The sequence below is a fragment of the Lolium perenne genome, chromosome 4 (genome assembly GCF_019359855.2).
Source record: "Lolium perenne isolate Kyuss_39 chromosome 4, Kyuss_2.0, whole genome shotgun sequence".
Classification (NCBI taxonomy): domain Eukaryota; kingdom Viridiplantae; phylum Streptophyta; class Magnoliopsida; order Poales; family Poaceae; genus Lolium; species Lolium perenne.
In genome coordinates this window covers 74304081-74324798 of record NC_067247.2, presented here as the reverse complement: position 1 = coordinate 74324798, position 20718 = coordinate 74304081, and the positions used below count along the sequence as shown (strand labels likewise).

General features: G+C 45.1%; 3 protein-coding genes across 3 annotated transcripts; 1 reads left to right on the top strand and 2 right to left on the bottom strand.

The window, feature by feature from the left end:
- Positions 1 to 1033: 1033 nt before the first annotated feature.
- Positions 1034 to 5679, bottom strand: LOC127292976 (glucose-1-phosphate adenylyltransferase large subunit). The gene is made up of 15 exons (XM_051322526.2): positions 5372 to 5679; positions 5175 to 5288; positions 4883 to 5056; positions 4677 to 4769; positions 4221 to 4304; positions 4084 to 4139; positions 3772 to 3865; positions 3498 to 3610; positions 3157 to 3229; positions 2687 to 2767; positions 2228 to 2314; positions 1946 to 2050; positions 1746 to 1852; positions 1591 to 1651; positions 1034 to 1381 (listed from the first exon to the last, which is right to left on the bottom strand). The coding sequence occupies exons 1-15, from the start codon at positions 5537 to 5539 to the stop codon at positions 1280 to 1282; spliced, it is 1512 nt and encodes a 503-aa protein (XP_051178486.1). The 5' UTR covers positions 5540 to 5679; the 3' UTR covers positions 1034 to 1279.
- Positions 5680 to 8861: 3182 nt separating this feature from the next.
- LOC127292973 (WD repeat-containing protein PCN) lies at positions 8862 to 13862 on the top strand. The gene is made up of 11 exons (XM_051322524.1): positions 8862 to 9179; positions 9269 to 9400; positions 9744 to 10065; positions 10137 to 10200; positions 10390 to 10503; positions 10582 to 10744; positions 10991 to 11144; positions 11224 to 11810; positions 12374 to 12552; positions 12655 to 12909; positions 13195 to 13862. Exons 1-11 carry the CDS (start codon positions 9006 to 9008, stop codon positions 13496 to 13498), a joined length of 2448 nt encoding a protein of 815 aa, XP_051178484.1. The 5' UTR covers positions 8862 to 9005; the 3' UTR covers positions 13499 to 13862.
- Positions 13863 to 14144: 282 nt separating this feature from the next.
- Positions 14145 to 15788, bottom strand: LOC127292975 (putative pentatricopeptide repeat-containing protein At3g28640). The gene has a single exon (XM_051322525.1). The coding sequence runs from the start codon at positions 15701 to 15703 to the stop codon at positions 14222 to 14224; it is 1482 nt and encodes a 493-aa protein (XP_051178485.1). The 5' UTR covers positions 15704 to 15788; the 3' UTR covers positions 14145 to 14221.
- Between the last annotated feature and the right edge of the window lie 4930 nt (positions 15789 to 20718).

The window sequence follows — 20718 nt, the reverse complement described above, 5'->3', positions numbered from 1 at the left end:
AAATTTTCTAAAATTAGTTTAAATTTAAACTACAAGCGTGCTTCAATTTGTTCCTAAGACTGTCAAAATAAGTACCCTAATAGGATTTGGAAGTAGCCAGACTCAACCCCTTACTATGAATGGACATGCCAACAATTTGACCCCATTTTAAATAAATAACAAAAAATAAAAAATAAAATACAAATGTAATACATTCGTATGGAGTTCTTATAAGTGGCTTAGTTGTCATGAAAAATACCAAACTTACAATATGACACCATGATAAATCAGCCGATATGCCAAAATCTTATCGGTTACCCTCCGATTCACGATAAATATAAATCGGTATCTCAGCCGATTTTTTGAACAATGATTTAAGGTCTCACTCATGTCAGGAAAACAACCAAGTAACAATCAAAGGGCCCTTGACTCGACAAAGTACCGTTCCGTGGGCATTTCGTGAGGCTAGTATGGAGTCTGGAGGGAAAAGTGAGGAAAGCTACATGGTGAGCATAACTGAGTAGTACTAATGAAAGCGGGGCACAAAAATAAAATAAAAACAATTGAGAAACAGACTGTCATATTGTTTCATCCACATCACAAAAACCACACTTCATGCTCCCATTCCAACTACGCTTAGCTAGATTGTCCTTAGTAAGAACCACTCTTTTCCAAAGGAACCAGACAAAATCTTTATTTTCTGAGGTGCCCTAAGTTTCCAAATAATTTTTTTGCAAAAAAAAAAAAAAGATTTTCATTTGTCATGTTCAAGTAGTCCCTCCGTTGCATAATTCTTGTATGAAGCTAGGAACCGAAAAGACCCCGCTAACATGTAATTTCCGCATGAAGCTATCATGTTCTTTAGATAGGTGGACTGACATTAACCATTCAACCAAATGGAGCCAAGCTGACGTCCTAAAGGCAACATTCAATATTCAGAAGTGTGCTACCCATAACCTCTGCCACCGTAACTAGAGATTTCTATTTAAGAAATATTCAGAACATAAAATTGACTAAAGCTTCTAATGCACATTGTTCAACTAGCAATAACCCATAAAACTGAAAGGCTGAGGTTTTTCAGCATTATTGATGTCATGTTTCACAACGATGTTCTAGTTTGACAGCAGTATCGCGAGACACATGAATTTGTGAGACAAATGATATTGTATGCACAAGGAACAGCTCACGACTGCTACACATCTTATTGGAAGAGTACAACGGATTCTAATGATTGTTCTATTCCGGTCGCGAATCCTTGTGTCAGGCTTCTCTCGCTGAACTGGAGCACCTGTTCTTCAGCTCAGATGACTAATCCGTCCGCAATCACTGAGTTCTTCAGTACCACCGTGATGCCGGATCGGATGTAGAACCCTTCCGATGTCCTGTCTGACTCCTCTACACCCTGCAAAAACAAAACAACGAACCACAGGTTCAGTAGTCCAGTACATATTCTGATGGCACAAACTCTGAAGAGTGGTGCACTAGAAATTGATATTTTCAGCTTATGGCGAGAGTGACATTGTGGAAATCATAGTTAGTATGTAGACATGTAGTCAGATCACTATGCCACTCTTGTTCAAGAAACAAGGTGACAGATATCATCAGGCATACCTCAGCGTTAGCGATTGTCACATTCTTCCCTATCCTCGCATTCTTGTCAATAATGCATTTTCTGTGCAGAACAAGATGTAGATATTTAGAGTCATGATACACCACGATGTCTAATGTGGCGCGGGATGAGCTAGGAAGTAAATATGCGTGCATACTGAATCGATGTGTTCTCCCCGATCCCGATCGGAACCTTTCCTTCTGCCAGCTGGTCGCCTCTTTCCCCGTCAGTTTCGTAGAAGTCAGCGCCGAGCATTACCGTATCCTGCAGAAATGAAACGCCACATTTGCTGTTATTGTGGAAGACTATATTTGATTGTAGTGGTTTTCTATGCTTTATGCAAGTAAGTGGTCTGACCTTGAGGTGCACGTTGGAGCCTACTCGAGAACGGACACCAACGACACTGTGCTCTACCCTGCAGCTGTCCAAGAAACATCCATGGGAAATGATTGAATCTGTGATCTGCAATGGTCCTCCTAAATGTCAGATGGCAGGGGAGCCAAATATTTCTATATTATTAAGAACGTGAAGGGAAAGTACCATGCTAATGATGATGAATTGCAAATATTTGCTACTAAAATAGTAGAGACAGAATTTCAAGAAAAAAAGGACTGCAGAATGGGAGTCATACTATATAACCTTACTACTGCTGATCATAGATGGTGGTAGGTTTCTCCGTGATGTGTACATCGGTTTGCTAGCATCATAGAAGCTGAACCCTGGAGGCTGCATAGTTTAATCAAAAGATGATCACATGTTACAGAAGCTTCCAAGTTTTTACTTGACTTCTTGCAAAAAAAATAAAGTTCATTGCTTGATGCTTATTATTTGTGTTAGTACATTGAATTTACTCGGTTGTAGAGTGCTCTTTGCAATTCTTCCATCTTGTACAGACTATATATGTACTGCCCCATTGGGCCATAGCAATTGACAATCATATTGCATAACAGCTACTATTAGACCACAGATTGAATAACACTAATATCAAGACCGAGAATGTAGAAGAGTAGGTGAAGGAAAAGAAGAAGGGCTAGAACTGATAAAATATTTAATAAGTAAAGAGACAGCTTTCTATTAATTTGCACAGACTAGGCATACCTGTTCAGCGAGGGCAAGATTTGCTTCAAAGAAGGATTTGATAGTTCCAATATCTTCCCAGTAATCGTTGAATAGATATGCCTGAAGAGTTGAATATTAGATACCAGTGACATCATATGGAAGTTAAGGTTTAATGAAATGTTATAGCGTAAAGACACAGTATTAACATTTTTGAAACTTAAATAACTAGTGCAGTAACAGAGAATTATAATGCCAATACTCTGGTAATAACATCATTCAATTTATTTTTTCCGTTGTGCAGTTTTAGGTGTCTGGCTGCAATAGAACAATGGATCTGTATATCATGCTGAGTTGCTGACAACAACACATGCTAGGTATGCGGTATGTTAATCTTTTACAGGCAATAACAGAAACATGAATGAACTAGTGACAAATATTATGTTCTTGAACTAGTGAAACAAGCTTACACAGCATGCCTAGTAGTGATGGCACTTATAATGTTGACGTACCTTTACATTGATCTCTTTCGCTGCAGCAGGAATTATTTCAGACCCAAAATCATTTGCAGTGGGAAAACGCCATCTGACCTAACAACAATGCACTAGATATTAAGATCTACTTGTGATTAAGTTGTTCTATGGAAAATGCACCTTACGTCCTTACCGCAACATAAGATATTATCTAAACATTAAACAGCTTTATTGGTACTTTAAATGTCAAATGGCATTTCACTAGAACTTTGGAAGTTCACCTTTTATTAAGAGAATATAATAAACTTTTCTTCCAGGAAGAATAGAATTAAATATTCAATTGAAATTAATTTGAGGTCTAGTAAGTTGAATTGACATACCTTAAAAGATTTAGAAGTAGCTCTTTCTTAAATAAGTATACCCCCATTGAAGCTATGTATGGTTTCTTTTCTGCTTCCTCCTTGGGTAAGCCTAGAATAGTGGTGTCAACTTGCTGCCAAAAAAAGAGAATGCATCATGAACTTCGGTTTTGTTTTATTTGAATGCTCATTTTCAAGTGTGAACAAACTGAAACATTGTGCATTTGGCCATCTAGAATACCATTATAATTTAGACAGGAGAGGTGAGTTGCATGAAGAAACCAATACAGCTTACCATTGCCTTTAAATCAGCTCCTTTTGGTTTTTCACTAAATGAAATAACTCTTCCTGTGTCGTCTATCTTCATTAGACCAAAATCAGAAGCCCGGCTGACATGGAAAAAAGAATTATCCGTTCTGCATCCGCAGGGAACTAACTAACAGAGTATTACATCAAATAGTTTACTATATGCTCAAAATCAAACTTTTGCCTGAACAAAGCAAGGACAATTATTGAATTGCAAACTTCATTTTGTATGGATGCTGGATGGCCACTTGCGACTTCTTGTACATTAGGCCATTAACTACTGAGATGGAAAGGAAATCACCTATCATCAATAGGCAAGCAACAGATGCTGATGCCTGCGTCTCTCTGCCGATGACTCTGCATATCAAAATGGCAAGAACAATTTAACCATGCACTTTGACAGACAACTGCGAAAAATAATCCATATGCAGTAATTACCTGAACAAAATCCATGTAGTCCATACGGTAGAGGTGATCACCAGAAAGAATCAGCACATCCTCTATGTCCTTAGATTTGGCATCCTAAAAAAGCAAAAACACACGGTGTTACCGCCATGTAAGTGGCAGCATGAGGATTTTCAGTAGAATACTAATAGTATAAAACAAAACAAGGAATCGAAAAGTACATCTGAACACAAACAGTCTCTTGATTCTCGAACTGAATCATCGTAATAGGGGCACAAGCAATGCTCATCACATGAGTATTCAACGGACTAAATTTACCAAACACAAGTGTCCGTGTCTAGGTGGCTTTGTGTTTTTCAAAAAAAAAAAAAGGTAAAAGGCATTGTGCATTTGACACTACAATGAAACCACGCTCATTTTTCTGTACCAACCACATTGCTGAAAAGCTAAACACCTTGCATATATCCCACACACCAATAGAAAACGTACATCGAAAAGCCAATCAAACTGCCGCACCGCGTCGGCGGTGCCCTGAAACCACCTCTTCCCCTCCAACCCCGGCCTCTGAGTTGCAGCCAGCACCTGAAAGACAGTTATCCCCATTTCAGCTGATCAAATTAACACCCAAAAAAATTCATTGCAGCAGTGGTGTCCATAGTACAGGTATACGTGGTCTGAATTCGAGAATTTCACACCTCGACGAAACCGTCTCCGAAGCCGACGCCATTGCTGAAATTGTAGGCCCTGGAGAGGTGCCGGTTGAGGGAGGCCGAGTTGAACTGGGTGAGGACGTACACCTTGTTGATCCCGCTGTTGATGCAGTTGCTCATGGGCACGTCGATCAGCCTGTACGCGCCCCCTATCGGCACCTGCAGGGACAGGGAGGGAACGTAGCAACAATTCAACAGCCATGAGATTAATCTATTCGCATTTGCCGCAGAGGAAGGCATCGACCCGCCGGAGAGGCTTGATCGGGCGAGTACTGACCGCGGGCTTGGCCCTGCGCTTGGTGAGCGGGAAGAGCCTGGTCCCGGCGCCGCCGCCGAGGATGACCGCCACCACCGTCCTCGGGTTCCTCGTGTCCACGTCCTCATCCTCCGTCTGCAGAAACCCCCGCCCGCACAAACAGTTAAGAACAGAGCTAGTGACGGACTGAAACAGGGTGCGGAAGATGTGTTACTGACGGCGCCCACGGCGGCGGTGGCGGCGGGCTCCGTGGTCGCGACGGACGTCCGCACGGAGAGGCTGCGCCGGCGGCCGCCGAGCGCCCGGAGGCTCGCGCATCCGCCGCCGAGCACGCCCCGGCGCGCGGCCGCGGCCACGGAGGCGGGGGCAGCGACGCGCAGGTCCATGGAGCGCGCGCGGCCGCCGAGGATCGATCCAGCCGGCCGGGAGCCTCCCCTCGAGAATGCCACGGAGGTGGGCGGTGGGCGCGTCCAATCCTACCACGCTCCTCGTGAGTCTCAAACCTTTCCAGTGCTCGGCGGCAGCATGGGAATGGTGGAATAGGAAGCTAGACGACGCTTTAAACCCTTTCTCACCTACAGCTCCGTCGTGATGCGGCCAATGACATGTGGGCCATATGAGCCGTGGGGCGTCCCCTGTCAGTTGGCGTGCGGGTAGCTGAGCGTGTCGTGAGGTTCGGCTCGGCGTAGCCACGCTATCCGGCGCGAGGGCCTGGCGTCCACACGTCGGCTCTCCCAGCAAGCCTCTGCCGATCCAGTTTGCTGTAGTTTTTCGAGCTCTCGTGCCTCATGAGGACGTGGGCCCACTGCCTGCAACGGCACGGCAGCCGGCAGCCACGAAATGGGTCTGGCCTTTCTTCAGGCCTGGGTGGCATATTCCAGATCTTCGTGCGCAAATTTCTTTTGGAGACATCTGCTCGAGATCTTTGTGGGTTTGGAGTTTGGAAGCTTGCATGCTGGGTTGTGATGGTGAGACAATGGGTGGGGGCAATGGTGACTCATCAGTCATGAGCCACATGAGAGGAAGAGGTGGTTTAGGATGACATGCGGGGGCCAGCATGGCGCCAGTAGTATTTTCTCTTTGTTTTATTTTTATTTTATACCGACTGAAATGCCACATCAGCTAAGGCTTGTTCACTACCATGCCACGTAAGAACGAAACCACGGTATCAGAAGTTTGGAGATGAATTGTGACTATTTTTAGAGTTGGTTTAGGATGACATGCGGGATCGGCATGTTTCCAGTAGTATTTTTATTTTTTATTTTTATTTTATACCGACTAAAATGCCCCATCGGCTTAGGCTTGTTCACTGCCATGCCACGTAAGAACGAAACCACAATATCGGAAGTTTTGAGGTGAATTGTGACCATTTTTAGAGTTGGTGTCCTAAACTAGACTAGGGCATAATGTGAAAAAAGGGGTAGAGTAACACAAGAACCTTGCCTAGTGTTAGAAATATGTAATTTGGCAATTTATATATCATTGAGTCAAAATGTGCATATAATTATTACGCGGTTTTGATTAAATGAGAAAGCTCGATTTGCTAGTTTCCTATTTGTAAGCCAAAGGTTGCACATATTTTTCTACAATTTTTGTCTTGGTATGCAAATATTTCGATACTTCAAAATATGGTAACTACTTGATTGCACATTACAATTTGTAATTCTGAATCCACATTATACAATGTAATACATGCCATAATTCCACGCTTCAAAATATGTGAACTACATGAGTTGTTTTTGTTTATTGTTTATTTTTTATAAAGCAATGGCAATTTCATTAATGAAAAATCGACGAGGAGAGATTCATCTAGTCTAAACAAATCACGTATGAACCATTAGAAAGGACGGTCGAGGATGAAGATATATTTGACACCATAGAGATATTAATCACATGCAGCCTATAAAAAATGAAATAGTCGATCCACCACTTGAAGGCAGTGAGCACCCTAGCCAGAAACCTCTACAGTTCCCACCGACTCAATGTCTCCAATTTTGAGGAACAAGCTCAAGAAGTTGGTGTTGGTGTCGTCATGGTTGATGAAAAATCGACGAGGAGATATTCATCTAGTTAAAAAAATTATGTATGACCCGTTAGAAAGAATAGTTGAAGATGAAGATGTATTTGGTACCATCGAGATATTAATTACATGCATCCAATAAAAATGGAATAGTCGATCAACCACTTTGACGCGGTGAGTGGCCTAGCTAGAAATCTCTACAGTTTTTACCGACTCAATGCCTCCACTTTTGAGGAACAAGCTCAAGAACTTGGTGTTGGTGTTGTCATGGTTAATGAAAAATCGACGAGGAGAGATTCATCCAGTTGAAAAGAAATCATGTATGACCCATTAGAAAGAATAGTTGAAGATAAAGATATATTTGGTACCATCGAATCCTATAAAAATGAGATGGTTGATCCATCACTTGAAAGCAGCGAGTGTCCTAGCTAGAAACCTCTACAATTGCCACCGGCTCAATGCCTCCAATTTTAGGGAATGGGCCCAAGAAGTTGGTGGTGGTGTCGTCATGGTTTTTAGTCATGAATCTCGAAATATGGTTTGACCGATCCTTGATTTATTTTAGTAAGCACTTCTCTAAGGACTTGTACATGGCCTACCTTATCGGTTAGGGAGGTTCTAATGCAGGGTCATCCATTGAGTATTTTTTTGACCAACTGCCTATGCACCATCAACTTTCGGATTATTGTAGTACTAGGCAAATAGTATGGTAGACATTTCCCTCTCTCCCTGTCATGGGCATTTCTCACTGCCTACTGATCCAAACATACCATGTTGGGAAACACTAGCCCAGCTAAACGAATTTGTCTCTTTTGTAACACATATTAGTTGTAACCATATAAGTACCGACCAGTTTCTTGTACCATATTTTTCATGATCAACGAAATAGCAAGGGAAACCATGACTCGACAAATTGTAGTGCATATTTTTGTTAATAGTGGAAGGAGGATTTTTTGACCAAGTTTATGAAGAAATTTATCTATATCTACAATTTGGCTCGAGGGTCTTAGCTTATTCTTTATGTAAGTACCGAGCAGTTTCTTGTACCATTTTTCATGATCAACGAAATAGAAACTGTACTCCCATCACCGAAATTAAATTTTCTTGGCCAACGAACATTTTTTTTTGCTTCAGTGGTTATATTTCCGTAAATATTTTTTCTCTAAATTTAATGATCCCTCCTTACCACATTGTAGTGCATATTATTTTTTAATAGTGAAAGTATGATTTTTTGACCAAGTTTGTGGATAAAATTATCTATGTCTAGAATATCGAATGTATACCATTTAAAAATACACATTCTGATAAATGTAATAGTATCAATTTGCTATTCTAGATGTTGACAAGTACTTTTTCTGAGCTCTTGATCAAAACTTTGCGTTGTTTTACTTTTGAGGAAACTTATATGTGCTACATTTGGCAATGATGGAGTACAATGCCGTTTAGCATTAACCGGCGACTCCATAGTCTCAAACTCTCGATCGTTAATCCCGTTTTTTCTCCGTTCGTTTTTTTTGTTTTGAGAACGTTTTTTTCCCGTTCGTGCCGAGACACATTTTCCTGTTGGGAAGTTTGGAACGGTTGGGAAGCCCAAAACCAGGTCGTGGACACGTCAAAGCCCACTAAGCCGTCCCGCCGCTTAAAATGGCCGTCATCTCCCGTGGCCCTCACGCTTTGCTTTGCGTCTCCCAAAGCCAACCCTACTTCACCTCTCCTCCGCAAAACCCTAAACGAGCGGTGCGGCGAGCCGCCTCTCTCTCCATCCCTCACCACCACCATCCCACTCCGCGGCGGCCTCCCTCCCGGAACCTTCCACACCGCGCGGATCGCCCATGGAGAAGCACCGCGTCCACCGCCTCGGCGGCGGCGCGGTCGCCTGGACGCCGTCCCCCGTCGTGGCGCTGGCCACCTCCCCCTGCGCCTCCCAGGTGGCCGCCGCGCGGGAGGACGGCTCCCTCGAGCTCTGGCTCGTCTCCCCCGGCTCCGTCGGCTGGCACCACCAGCTCGTACGCATCCCCTCACCCTCAACGCCCCGCCGTTCGAGCAACCTGGGAAAATTCGCTGTGACCTGATTTTGGGGTTTCTGTGGCCGCAGACTATACAGGGGAGCACGGAGCCGAGGGTCACGTCGCTTGTCTGGGTCCCAACCGGCGCGGGGGGCCGGCTGCTCTCTTCCAGCGTCGATGGGTCGGTGGCAGAATGGGATCTCTTCAACCTAAAGCAAAAGGTGCCACTGCTGCTGAATATACCATGCTTATCCTACATTTCAATTTCAGTTCCAATTCAAATGCACTTGCCGTCTTACAAACATGGGGGGATTTGCTTCCAACTTGCTTTGCTGCGAATATGTAGCAATGACCTGAAGTTGATGTTTATCCATAATAGCAGCCGTAAGCATGTGATTGTATTGTCAAAATACCAGGGTCTTCTACCGTATTTGGCGCAGCAAATGCAGCTTCCTAGTTGTCTATCGGCGTAAATTCCATTAGCTGTTTGCACGTGTATATATTTCCAGTAGTCCTTGTAAGTCTGTGGATGTCTCATGATGGTTTTACTGTCCTCCTTTGTAGACTGTACTAGACACTCTCAGAGGAGCGGTCTGGCAGATGGCCATGGAGCCTGGATACGATCAACTGTTTCCTGGAAGTAAAAGCTCAGAATGCGCCGCAAATGGCCACGCAAATCAGAATGGCCGCGCCGACTCTGAGTTAAGCTATGTTGATGATGGGGACAGTTCTGATGATGAAGACGACTCTGCCAAGACTAGCTCTTCGTACCGTGTGAATGAGTTTCAGCGTTTGGCCCTGGCATGTGACGATGGCTCTGTGCGCTTGTATAATGTGCCTGAATCTGGTGCATTGACTTACTACAGATCTCTTCCAGGAGTGAGCGGTATGTGTCTGTCATCTCCCTGTTCTGCTAGTTATTTCAACTTTGGTCATTATTTTTGTGCTTCCTTACAGGACGAGTTTTGAGTGTGACATGGAGTAATGATGCCAAATTCATATTTTCTGGAAGCAGCGATGGGTATGTTAACCTCAACTGTTTTCCTTTTTATGATTGATTGGGTGATTCATTCCTTGTGTATATAAGTGGACTGTTCAGCATCTTCCCTTCTGTTCTATAGATAATTCTCAGTTCTGGGTCATCACATGTATGCGAGAGTGTAATCACCTTGGGTTTATTTGTGATATTCTCTTGTATTATCTTTGGCAGGTTAATCAGATGCTGGGATTCAGCATTATTCCATGAAAAGTATCGCATCACTGCCGGATTAGGAGGGGTTGGTAGTGGACGTGATCTTTGTATATTATCGTTGCTAATTCTGAGGTGAGATAAAACGTATCCTTAGGTTCAATCTTCTTATCCCTCAACTAGCTTTTGTTGATTATTTCTGTTGCTATGCAGGTGTGGAACCCTTGTTAGTGGAGACAGTTCTGGGAGCGTACAATTTTGGGATAGCCGCCATGGAACTCTTTTGCAAGCTCACACTTACCATAAGGGTGATGTGAATGCACTAGCAACTGTGCCTAGTCAGAACCGGGTATTTTCTGCAGGATCTGATGGGCAGGTTGGTAGCATTGCTGAAACAGCTGTTAGGTGGATTAACTACACTTGCGAAAACTTCTGTCTTTCTCAGTTTGTGTTTTGCCTTCGAACACTTAAAATGATATAGGTGCAGTAGATACAACACATATGCATTGGAAATAGACTTGGCAGTTAAATAGGGTGTTTCATTTTATTGCAATTCAAAAATCTTTGAGTCAAGCATATACCTACTGTTTTCCCTCTTTCTAATTTGATGGTGGATCTCTAGGTAATTTTGTACAAAGCATCAAAGGATGAGTTCAGTGCTCACAATCAGAAGGTTGCCGAAGAGCAATCCCACAAGTGGGTCTATGTGGGATATGTCAGAGCCCATTCTCATGATGTAAGGGCATTGACTATGGCCGTACCAGTTTGCAAAGAAGGTTTGTGCTTTCTTTTATACTGTAATAGTCTTACCTCCAACTGGGCTAACACTGATATATCTGTTCTTGTATTCTGTAGATGATTTACCAGAGGAAAAGGCAGTAAAGAGTCGCCGGCGCGAAAAGCCCATTGAATTCAGTTACCACAAGTGGGCACATCTGGGTGTACCAATGCTCATTTCTGGTGGGGACGACACCAAGCTGTTTGCTTATTCAGCACGGGAGTTTACTCAATTTGCACCTCATAACTTCTGTCCTGCACCTCAGCGCCCATTGATAAATCTGGCAAGAGATAGCACAGTTGATGGGGATTATCTGATGCTTGTCCAGTCTGCGGCCTGCTTGGATGTTGTACTTGTGTCAGTTCAGAACAAACTGATTCCAAGTACATCGTCCAGAGGAGATGCTAAAATACGACGTCAAGTTGTTCATCTCAAAAGCGACGGGTCCCGTAAAATCATTTCTAGTGCTATCTCCCCCAGTGGAACACTCTTTGCCTATTCGGACTGTGTGAAGCCTCGCCTTTTCTCACTAAAACAGAAGGGTGGAAAGAAGTACTCCCTAGATAAAATAAATTTGGAGAAGAAAATCCGTTGTGCTCAGAGTATGATGTTTACTGCTGACTCGTCCAGTCTGATACTATCTTGCCATGATGGAAAAATATACGTAAGTTTTTCTTTGATCTCGCTCTCGCCACTTTTACAGTCGTAGGAGATGATGATTAGATGATTTCCATTGTTTCTCTGCAATGTAAGTTTGCTTCACGTAAGTAGTGTGTTTCTGTTACTGTTGTTGCGGCTGCTTTGCGCCTGAAGACTATTTTTGCTCTAGCTCACAAGAACCTATTTTTGTAAATTAAAGATATACAGTTAGAGAAAATTACATTTTAAGTTCTGTACACTCAGTATAGTACTATCAGATGTTGGACCTAGTTATTATCATACATGGCTAACTAAACTGATTGTGCAAATTGATGCGAGGTTCACTTCTCTCGAATTGTCCCTTGGCTACTGTTGAATTTAGCATGTATGGTGAAATCACCAGGTTTTGAATTCGGACGTATGCTGTATAATGAGATGTCACCCTCAATCTTTTGACCGATTTGTTAGAAATGCATATTTTATCAGTATAGATCTTGACTGTTGAGTCCACAGTAATGTTTTTTTGTGTGTCTTCTCATTTCTATGTTATTTTATGTCTTTTAACTTCTTTCTTGCTGCACAAATCAGGTTTTTGATATTGCAGCAGGAAAATTTTCAATTGAATTTCAACCTACGAGAACGATGGATGGAACACAACCTTCCAAAGAACCACCTGTGACAAAAATGTTTCTGAGCGCAGATGGGCAGTGGGTGGCAGCAGTTAACTGCTTTGGGGATATCTACGTATTTAACCTGGAGGTTCAGAGGTATGCTTCATGATAGTGTAATTTTGCCGTCCTTTTGCTTGTGATTTAATTATCATACTTATGCATTTTGTACCATACCTGAACTTTTTCTACTGTCTGCAGGCAACACTGGTTCATACCCAGAATGAATGAGGGTTCGGTTACATCTGGTGGCTTTTGTCCCAAGAACAATGCCCTTGTCATAACTACCTCCAAAAATGAGGTTTATGTATTTGATGTAGAAGCAAAACAACTAGGTGAATGGTCCAAGCGCCATACACATCACTTACCCAGAAGTTTCCAGGAATTTCCAGGAGAGGTCATTGGCCTGTCGTTTCCGCCGCTATGTTCATCTTCAGTTGTGGTCTACAGTACAAGGTAATCTTCTACTGCTCAAGTGTTCCGCTAATTTAGTATGGTCTATAGCTAAAGTGTTTTGACGAGTGTAACTATTTTCTATTGCTGAATTGTTTTTGCTACTTTGCATTTGCTGTCTGTGTTTTGATGTCGTGACCCCACTACTCCGCAGGCCATGTTGCCTTCTGTATTCATTTTTCAGAAATTCTGAGTATGTGTGGATAAGTATTCTGTGCTAGCTTTTGATCTGTTGCTAGGAGACTGCCATCAACATGATACTGATCATAATTTTCTTTACTTTCGCAGGGCAATGTGCTTTATTGATTTTCGATTGCCAATTGGTCAGGATGGCCAATTGCCACATGGTTCAGTTGTATCGGCAGAAAAGTCAGGCCTACATAAGGCCACAAAAACAAAGGTTAAGCGAAAAGATCGTGACGAAGATTTGAAACAGGAGAAATGGAATAATTTTGAATTCGTTGCTTTCAAAGATCCGGTGCTGTTTCTTGGTCACCTATTGGACAGTTCAGTTCTATTAATAGAGAAGCGGTGGATGGATGTTGTCAAAGGATTCGGCGCACCGGTTCATAGAGACATCTATGGGACATGATCCACAGTAGCGTCTGGACTTGTGGCACTCGTAACAGGCAGCCAATTCTTTCTTTTTCGTTGAAGCCATGAAATGTTCCCATCCCCAAGCAAGCTATCTGATATGACACTCGGTGACCCCCAAGATGTAGCAGTACATAATGTGCGCTGGTATCATCTGATGATAGGAAGTAGGCTGGGTTAAATTTTTTGCTAGTGGCTTGTGTTTCTTGAGTAGCCTCTTTGTATTCTTCTTCTTCAGTTGAGTATTAAGTACTTTAGTGGACTTCTCACCGCACAAGTTCTACTGTGTGAAAGTGCGCAAATTTTGTCACATGTAAACAATGTATCAGTACTACTGTTATGTCACTACTGCCGTTTGTCTATGCCTTCTGTTGTGCTGCGTGTAAGCGAGCACATGGCAGAACTTTGATTGCTCTACACCAAAACAGAAACTAATATGCTAATTGCAGAGTTGGAACTGTATTACACCCTTGTTATGTGTACATGTGTTCTTAACCACGATTTATCACAGCTGTATTGAACCGAAGCTCAAATAAAGTGCCTCCGTAAATCAGCGCGTACAGCCTGCTTTGAGGCGCATGAGCTCGAACTTGAGCTGAATTCTTTTCTGTTATTACCTTCATATTTATATCCTGGCCAGTTAATGAATAAATACCGTTTACTGCTCAGTATCAACGCTTGTATTGCAACATTGTTTCGATTTCCTGTTACAACTTACAACTTACAAGAGCGTAACCAAGGTTGTTCCTTCCTCCTCCTCTGGACTCGGCCCCATCTGCTCTGCGAGCAGCCCAAGCACGTCCCATATCTCGAAGCGCTGTGGATGCGCCTGGTCGTCAGCGACGAACGAGCTTAACTCGCCATCAACCTCCACCTCGCTATACGCCGGGACCTTCTTGAGTCCCCGGCTGCCGATCAGTTTTCGGACCCTCCGCGCATCGTCCTTGCGGTTGGCATCGAGATAAATGTTGGAGAGCTGGACGTGGACGCCCTGGTCGGCACCGGCTCCTAGCTTCTCGAGCTCACTGGCTGCCACCTCTGCCAACTCGACGTTGCCGTGCATTCGGCAGCCTGCCAGGAGAGATCCCCACACGGATGCGAGCGGGGCCATCGGCATCCTCCCGATCAGCTCCACCGCTTCCTCCAGCCGCCCGACCCGGCACAGCATGTCGACGGTGCAGCTGTAATGCTCGTGCCCCGGAGCGACGCCGTACCGCCGGCGCATCTCCTTCAGAAGGCCGAGCCCGTCTTCGACCTTCCCGGCGTGCGCGCACGCAGACAGCGCCCCAAGCACCGCCACGCCGTCCGGGCGCACGCCGTCCTCCCCCGCCATCCTCTCGAGGCACGCCACCGCCTCCCGCGCCATGCCGTGCACCGCGAACGCGCCGACCATGGTGCCCCAGACGAACTCGTTCCGCTCCGGCATTCCCTCGAACACCCTCACGGCCTCCCGCAGGCACCCGCACTTGGCGTACATGCTCACCAGCGCCGACCCGACGAACGCGTCCGCGAGCAGCGCGGGCGCGTTGCGCTCCACGTAGCGGTGCGCCCACTCCCCGCACTCGAGCGCGCCGGACTGGGCGCACGCGGCGATCGCCGTCGTGAGGACGACGGCGTCCGGGGCCACCCCGTCCGCGAACATGGCCCGGAACAGCGCCAGCCCCTCGGCGGCCATCCCGGCGCGCGCGTAGGCGCCGATCAGCAGGTCGTAGTGGATGGCCTCCCGCCTCGGCAGCTCGTCGAACACCCTCCGCGCGTCGGCCGGGCGGGGCGCGTGGAGCTGGAGCAGCGCGGTGGTGACGTAGTGGTCGGAGGGGAAGAGCGCGTTCTTGAGGAGGAGGGCCTGGAGCTGCGGCCCCGGGGGCGGGGTGATGGGAGCTGCGGCGGCGGCGGCGGAGAGGGCGAAGGGGAAGGAGAGGTGGTCCGGGGAGGGGAGCGGCGAGGAGGGGGAGAGCATGAGGAGGAGGAGGCGGAGGGCGAGGAGCGGGTGGGCCGGCGAGGAGGCGCCCCGGGAGAGGATGCGGAGGAGGGAGTTGAGGGAGACGAGGGAGAGGTCGGGGTGGCGCGGGGAGAGTCCGGCCGTGGTGAGGAGGGCCTGGACGGGGAGCAGCGGCGCGGCGGGGCCGGCGGCGGATGGCCGGAAGCGGGAGGAGAGGAGGGAGTGGCAGAAGGCGAAGGTTGTCTTGGGGATGTAGGGGCGCATCCTCGTCTGGTTTGGTTTCGCTGGAGCTGGAGGAAGCAGCGGGAATGGGATACTTCCTCAGCCTCTTCAAAAGGGCTGAGTGGCTGATCAAACACATTGGATTAGGGCATCTCTAACAAAGTTCGGTTTCGTCGTTTCTTCAACCGGATCTAGCCCAACTCTTAAAACCCTTAGCCAAGAAAAACTTTCAATCTTCGGCTCCCGCGCTCCGCTGATCCCTAAATAATCAACCTCCGCTTTCACTAGAAAAACCTAACCCCACCCTGCGTCGCTGAACTCTCCCGATCGACCTGCATCTTCGCAGACGACACCCTCCTGCCCAACTCCTAGTCGCTTGCCGGCGGTGAGCCAAATCTCCGGAATCGAGTTGTAGCTCCGCCCACGCCACCGCATCGATTTGTTCCAATTTAGAGTCGTTCGCCTTTGCGGTTTGGCGGTTCTCCTACCCACTACCGATGCCACGTGGAAGCTCGCCCCCTTCTCCTCGCTCACCGCAGATCCCGTGCGGCCTATGGCTGGCTTTGCCAGTCGTTGGATCGCCGGTACTTCCACCTGGAACTGGCCTCTGTGCGCGGGATCTTTGGCCAGAGTTGGAGGAGGTAGCTCTGGCGATGGAGCACCGACACCGCTACACATTTGGGAAAAAGGTAATTTTCATCCTTTTTTCTTTTTGTAGAATGTAGTAGAAGTTGTGGCTTATTGGACCTTTTGTTTACAAATGAAGTAATGGAAACCCTAAGTGGGCCGAGGGACGAGGACAAAGAGTTGTATTTTGCATGGCACCATCAAGGACTTTCGAAAGCAATATATGAAGAGAGTGGCATTTATCAACCATTCCTACAATTTTAGGGAAAAAACATGAGAATTTCGATGAAAAGACAAGCGGAGAAGGTAGATCGATATCGTCGATCATGAATAGATGGCACATTCTTGTTATGCGTTCTAATGCATAACTTGAATACTATGTGACAAGGTATCGACTTGTCAATGCCTACAAGTTGTAGACTAGGGTTTTGTTGGAAGTAGAGGGCAAGTAGATCTCGAGGGTTTCAGCTGGAAAAAGTACTCGACTGCTTATAAAAACTAGGGTTGCGTGAACAATGATTCGATTCTCTATTTGTCCCTCGACTCCCCCTTATATAGGAGGCGGAGCCGAGGGTTTCGTATTACACAAGTTTACAGATTCCGGGAGACTCTTTGAGTCCAACCCGTAAAGTTACAAATCTCTTTATTCGTAATACAACTCTATCTTTCCTTATCAACTAATTGGACTTCCGATCTTCATATTCTTCGACTTCATGGGCCTTCAGTAAACACCGGGTACCATCTTCGGCAGGCCCATTGGGAATGCATATGTCAGTAACCCCCGAGATTTTGCTTGAGTCGGAGAATCAGGAAAAATCTCCAACTTAACAATTACCATATAACTTCTTCGAGTTAACTCATATCTTTAATAAAACAAACATATATTGTACAGGGATAACGGTAATTGGGGCTAGTTCATCTAACGGATCAGGTACTAGTTAACTGCTCTTGTGGCAATCCGCAAAAACCTACTTCAAGATCACGTCCCTGGACACGATCTCGGGATACTGGCGTAACTCGACATGCGCCGCTTAAGGTCTTACCAGATGCCGAGTTCCGGTCATGTTTTTATCGGGTACCTAACGCGTCCGTTAGGATTTTTCTTCGTATCTGTTGATACGGAAAAAGTACAAACCGTCGTCAGAGACGGTGCCACACCGCACAGGACGGATCCGGGGACTTACCTTCGCAAAGTTTTGCGGCATTCAGAGATTATTCGCGACTGAGGCGTTCTGAGAATATATTGTCGAGTGCCTTTTTCGGCTGATGGAATAGCTCATTTATTCGAGTCAACGAATGACTTGTATATTTTTATCTTGTTCTCCCGATGGGAATATATGAAGAGTTATTTGTATAACTCGAAATATACTCATCATGCCGTTTCTAAATTCATCGGGCACGCGAACAGCGTTCCCGATGGGAGTAGCCCCCGAGGCTACAGCCAAGTGCTCGTACTTGGTTGTAGGCTCACCTTGTAACATCTTTGTCACATTTTGTCTTCTTCTCGAATTCTTCCATCTTTATCGGGTGCGCGACCAGCGCTCCCAATGGGAGTAGCCCCCGAGGCTACAGTCAAGTATTTATACTTGACTGTAGGCTGATACGTCTCCGACGTATCGATAATTTTTTATGTTTCATGCCACATTATTGATGTTATCTACATGTTTTATGCACACTTTATGTCATATTCGTGCATTTTCTGGAACTAACCTATTAACAAGATGCCGAAGTGCCAGTTGCTGTTTTCTGCTGTTTTTGGTTTCAGAAATCCTAGTAACGAAATATTCTCGGAATTGGACGAAATCAACGCCCAGGGTCCTATTTTGCCACGAAGCTTCCAGAAGTCCGAAGAGGAGACGAAGTGGGGCCACGAGGTGCCCAAACCATAGGGCGGCACGCCCCCCCCCCCCTTGGCCACGCGGCCCTGTGGTGTGGGGCCCTCGTGCCGCCTCCTGACCTGCCCTTCCGCCTACTTAAAGCCTCCGTCGCGAAACCCCCAGTACCGAGAGCCCCGATACGGAAAACCTTCCAGAGACGCCGCCGCCGCCGATCCCATCCCGGGGGATCCAGGAGATCGCCTCCGGCACCCTGCCGGAGAGGGGAATCATCTCCCGGAGGACTCTACGCCGCCATGGTCGCCTCCGGAGTGATGTGTGAGTAGTCTACCCCTGGACTATGGGTCCATAGCAGTAGCTAGATGGTTGTCTTCTCCCCATTGTGCTATCATTGTCGGATCTTGTGAGCTGCCTAACATGATCAAGATCATCTATCTGTAATTCTATATGTTGCGTTTGTTGGGATCCGATGAATAGAGAATACTTGTTATGTTGATTATCAAAGTTATATCTATGTGTTGTTTATGATCTTGCATGCTCTCCGTTACTAGTAGATGCTCTGGCCAAGTAGATGCTTGTAACTCCAAGAGGGAGTATTTATGCTCGATAGTGGGTTCATGCTCGCATTGACACAGGACGATGTGAGAAAGTTCTAAGGTTGTGTTGTGCTGTTGCCACTAGGGATAAAACATTGATGCTATGTCTAAGGATGTAGTTGTTGATTACATTACGCACCATACTTAATGCAATTGTCTGTTGCTTTGCAACTTAATACTGGAGGGGGTACGGATGATAACCTGAAGGTGGACTTTTTAGGCATAGATGCAGTTGGATGGCGGTCTATGTACTTTGTCGTAATGCCCAATTAAATCTCACTATACTCATCATGATATGTATGTGCATGGTCATGCCCTCTTTATTTGTCAATTGCCCAACTGTAACTTATGCACCCAACATGCTGTTTATCTTATGGGAGAGACACCTCTAGTGAACTGTGGACCCCAGTCCAATTCTCTATACTGAAATACAATCTACATGCAATCTTTGTTCTCTTGTTTTTACGCAAACAATCATCTTCCACACAATACGGTTAATCCTTTGTTACAGCAAGCCGGTGAGATTGACAACCTCACTGTTTCGTTGGGGCAAAGTACTTTGGTTGTGTTGTGCAGGTTCCACGTTGGCGCCGGAATCCCTGGTGTTGCGCCGCACTACATCCCGCCGCCATCAACCTTCAACGTGCTTCTTGGCTCCTCCTGGTTCGATAAATCTTGGTTTCTTTCTGAGGGAAAACTTGCTGCTGTGCGCATCATACCTTCCTCTTGGGGTTCCCAACGAACGTGTGAGTTACACGCCATCAAGCTCTTTTTCTGGCGCCGTTGCCGGGGAGATCAAGACACGCTGCAAGGGGAGTCTCCACTTCTCAATCTCTTTACTTTGTTTTCGTCTTGCTTAGTTTTATTTACTACTTTGTTTGCTGCACTAAATCAAAATACAAAAAAATTAGTTGCTAGTTTTACTTTATTTGCTATCTTGTTTGCTATATCAAAAACACAAAGAAATTAGTTACTTGCATTTACTTTATCTAGTTTGCTTTATTTATTGTCTTGCACTCTATATTAAAAAAATACAAAAAAATTAGTTACTTTTGTTACCATGTCTAGCTCTGAACCTGTTACTTCTTCGCCTGAAGAATTAGTCTTCACTTTTAAACAAGGGGATGAGGAGAGTTTTAAGGATGCTTGGTCTAGAATTTTTACTTCTTATCGTAAAACTGAACCTCAAATGACTCTAAGTTTGCTCCTTAGTAATTTTTATTTTGGTCTTATGGTTCGCTATAGATATGCTTTGGATACTTTAGTGGGAGGAGATTTCCTTCATTGCAATGGAGATCAAGCTTTTAATGCCATAAAGAAGTTGGTTGCATCACATGATTCAGCTAATAACTTTGATTCAGCCCTCACTAGCATATATAATAGATTAAACAATCTCGAGATAAGTACATCTCGCTTGGATGATAACTATTGCCATGTTCGTAATCGTCTTGAACAAGTTTTAGTGAACTCTAAACTTTCATTGTGGGATCCTACTGTTAAAATTGTTATCGGTGATCGAACTCTTCATGCCTACTGTGATATTATGTCTGAATTTTGCCTTATGCCTGAGAGCATTTATAAATCTTTGAAACTTTGGGGAGTCGAGGAAGGAGGAGAAGAAATAACTTTCATTGATAACTCTGTTATAATTCCTAAGGGAATAGCTGCAGGTGTGCATACAACCATTCTTGGAAGAACAATATCCATTGATTATCTTGTTATTGAATGTGTAGGGACAGGAAAAATCACACTCGGAAGATCCCTGCTGAAACTATTGGGAGCAGTCATTGATGTGGGAGCAGGCACTCTGAAATTCACCTCTATACCGGGGGGAAATCATATATTTCCTAAATCAAAGGGAAAGAAAAACAATAAGAAAGGTAAGGGTAAAGCCCAAGGTAAGGTTGACACACCATCTCTTGATAATACTTGATACATACTTTCTGCGCCTAGCTGAAAGGCGTTAAAGAAAAGCGCTTGTGGGAGACAACCCATGTTT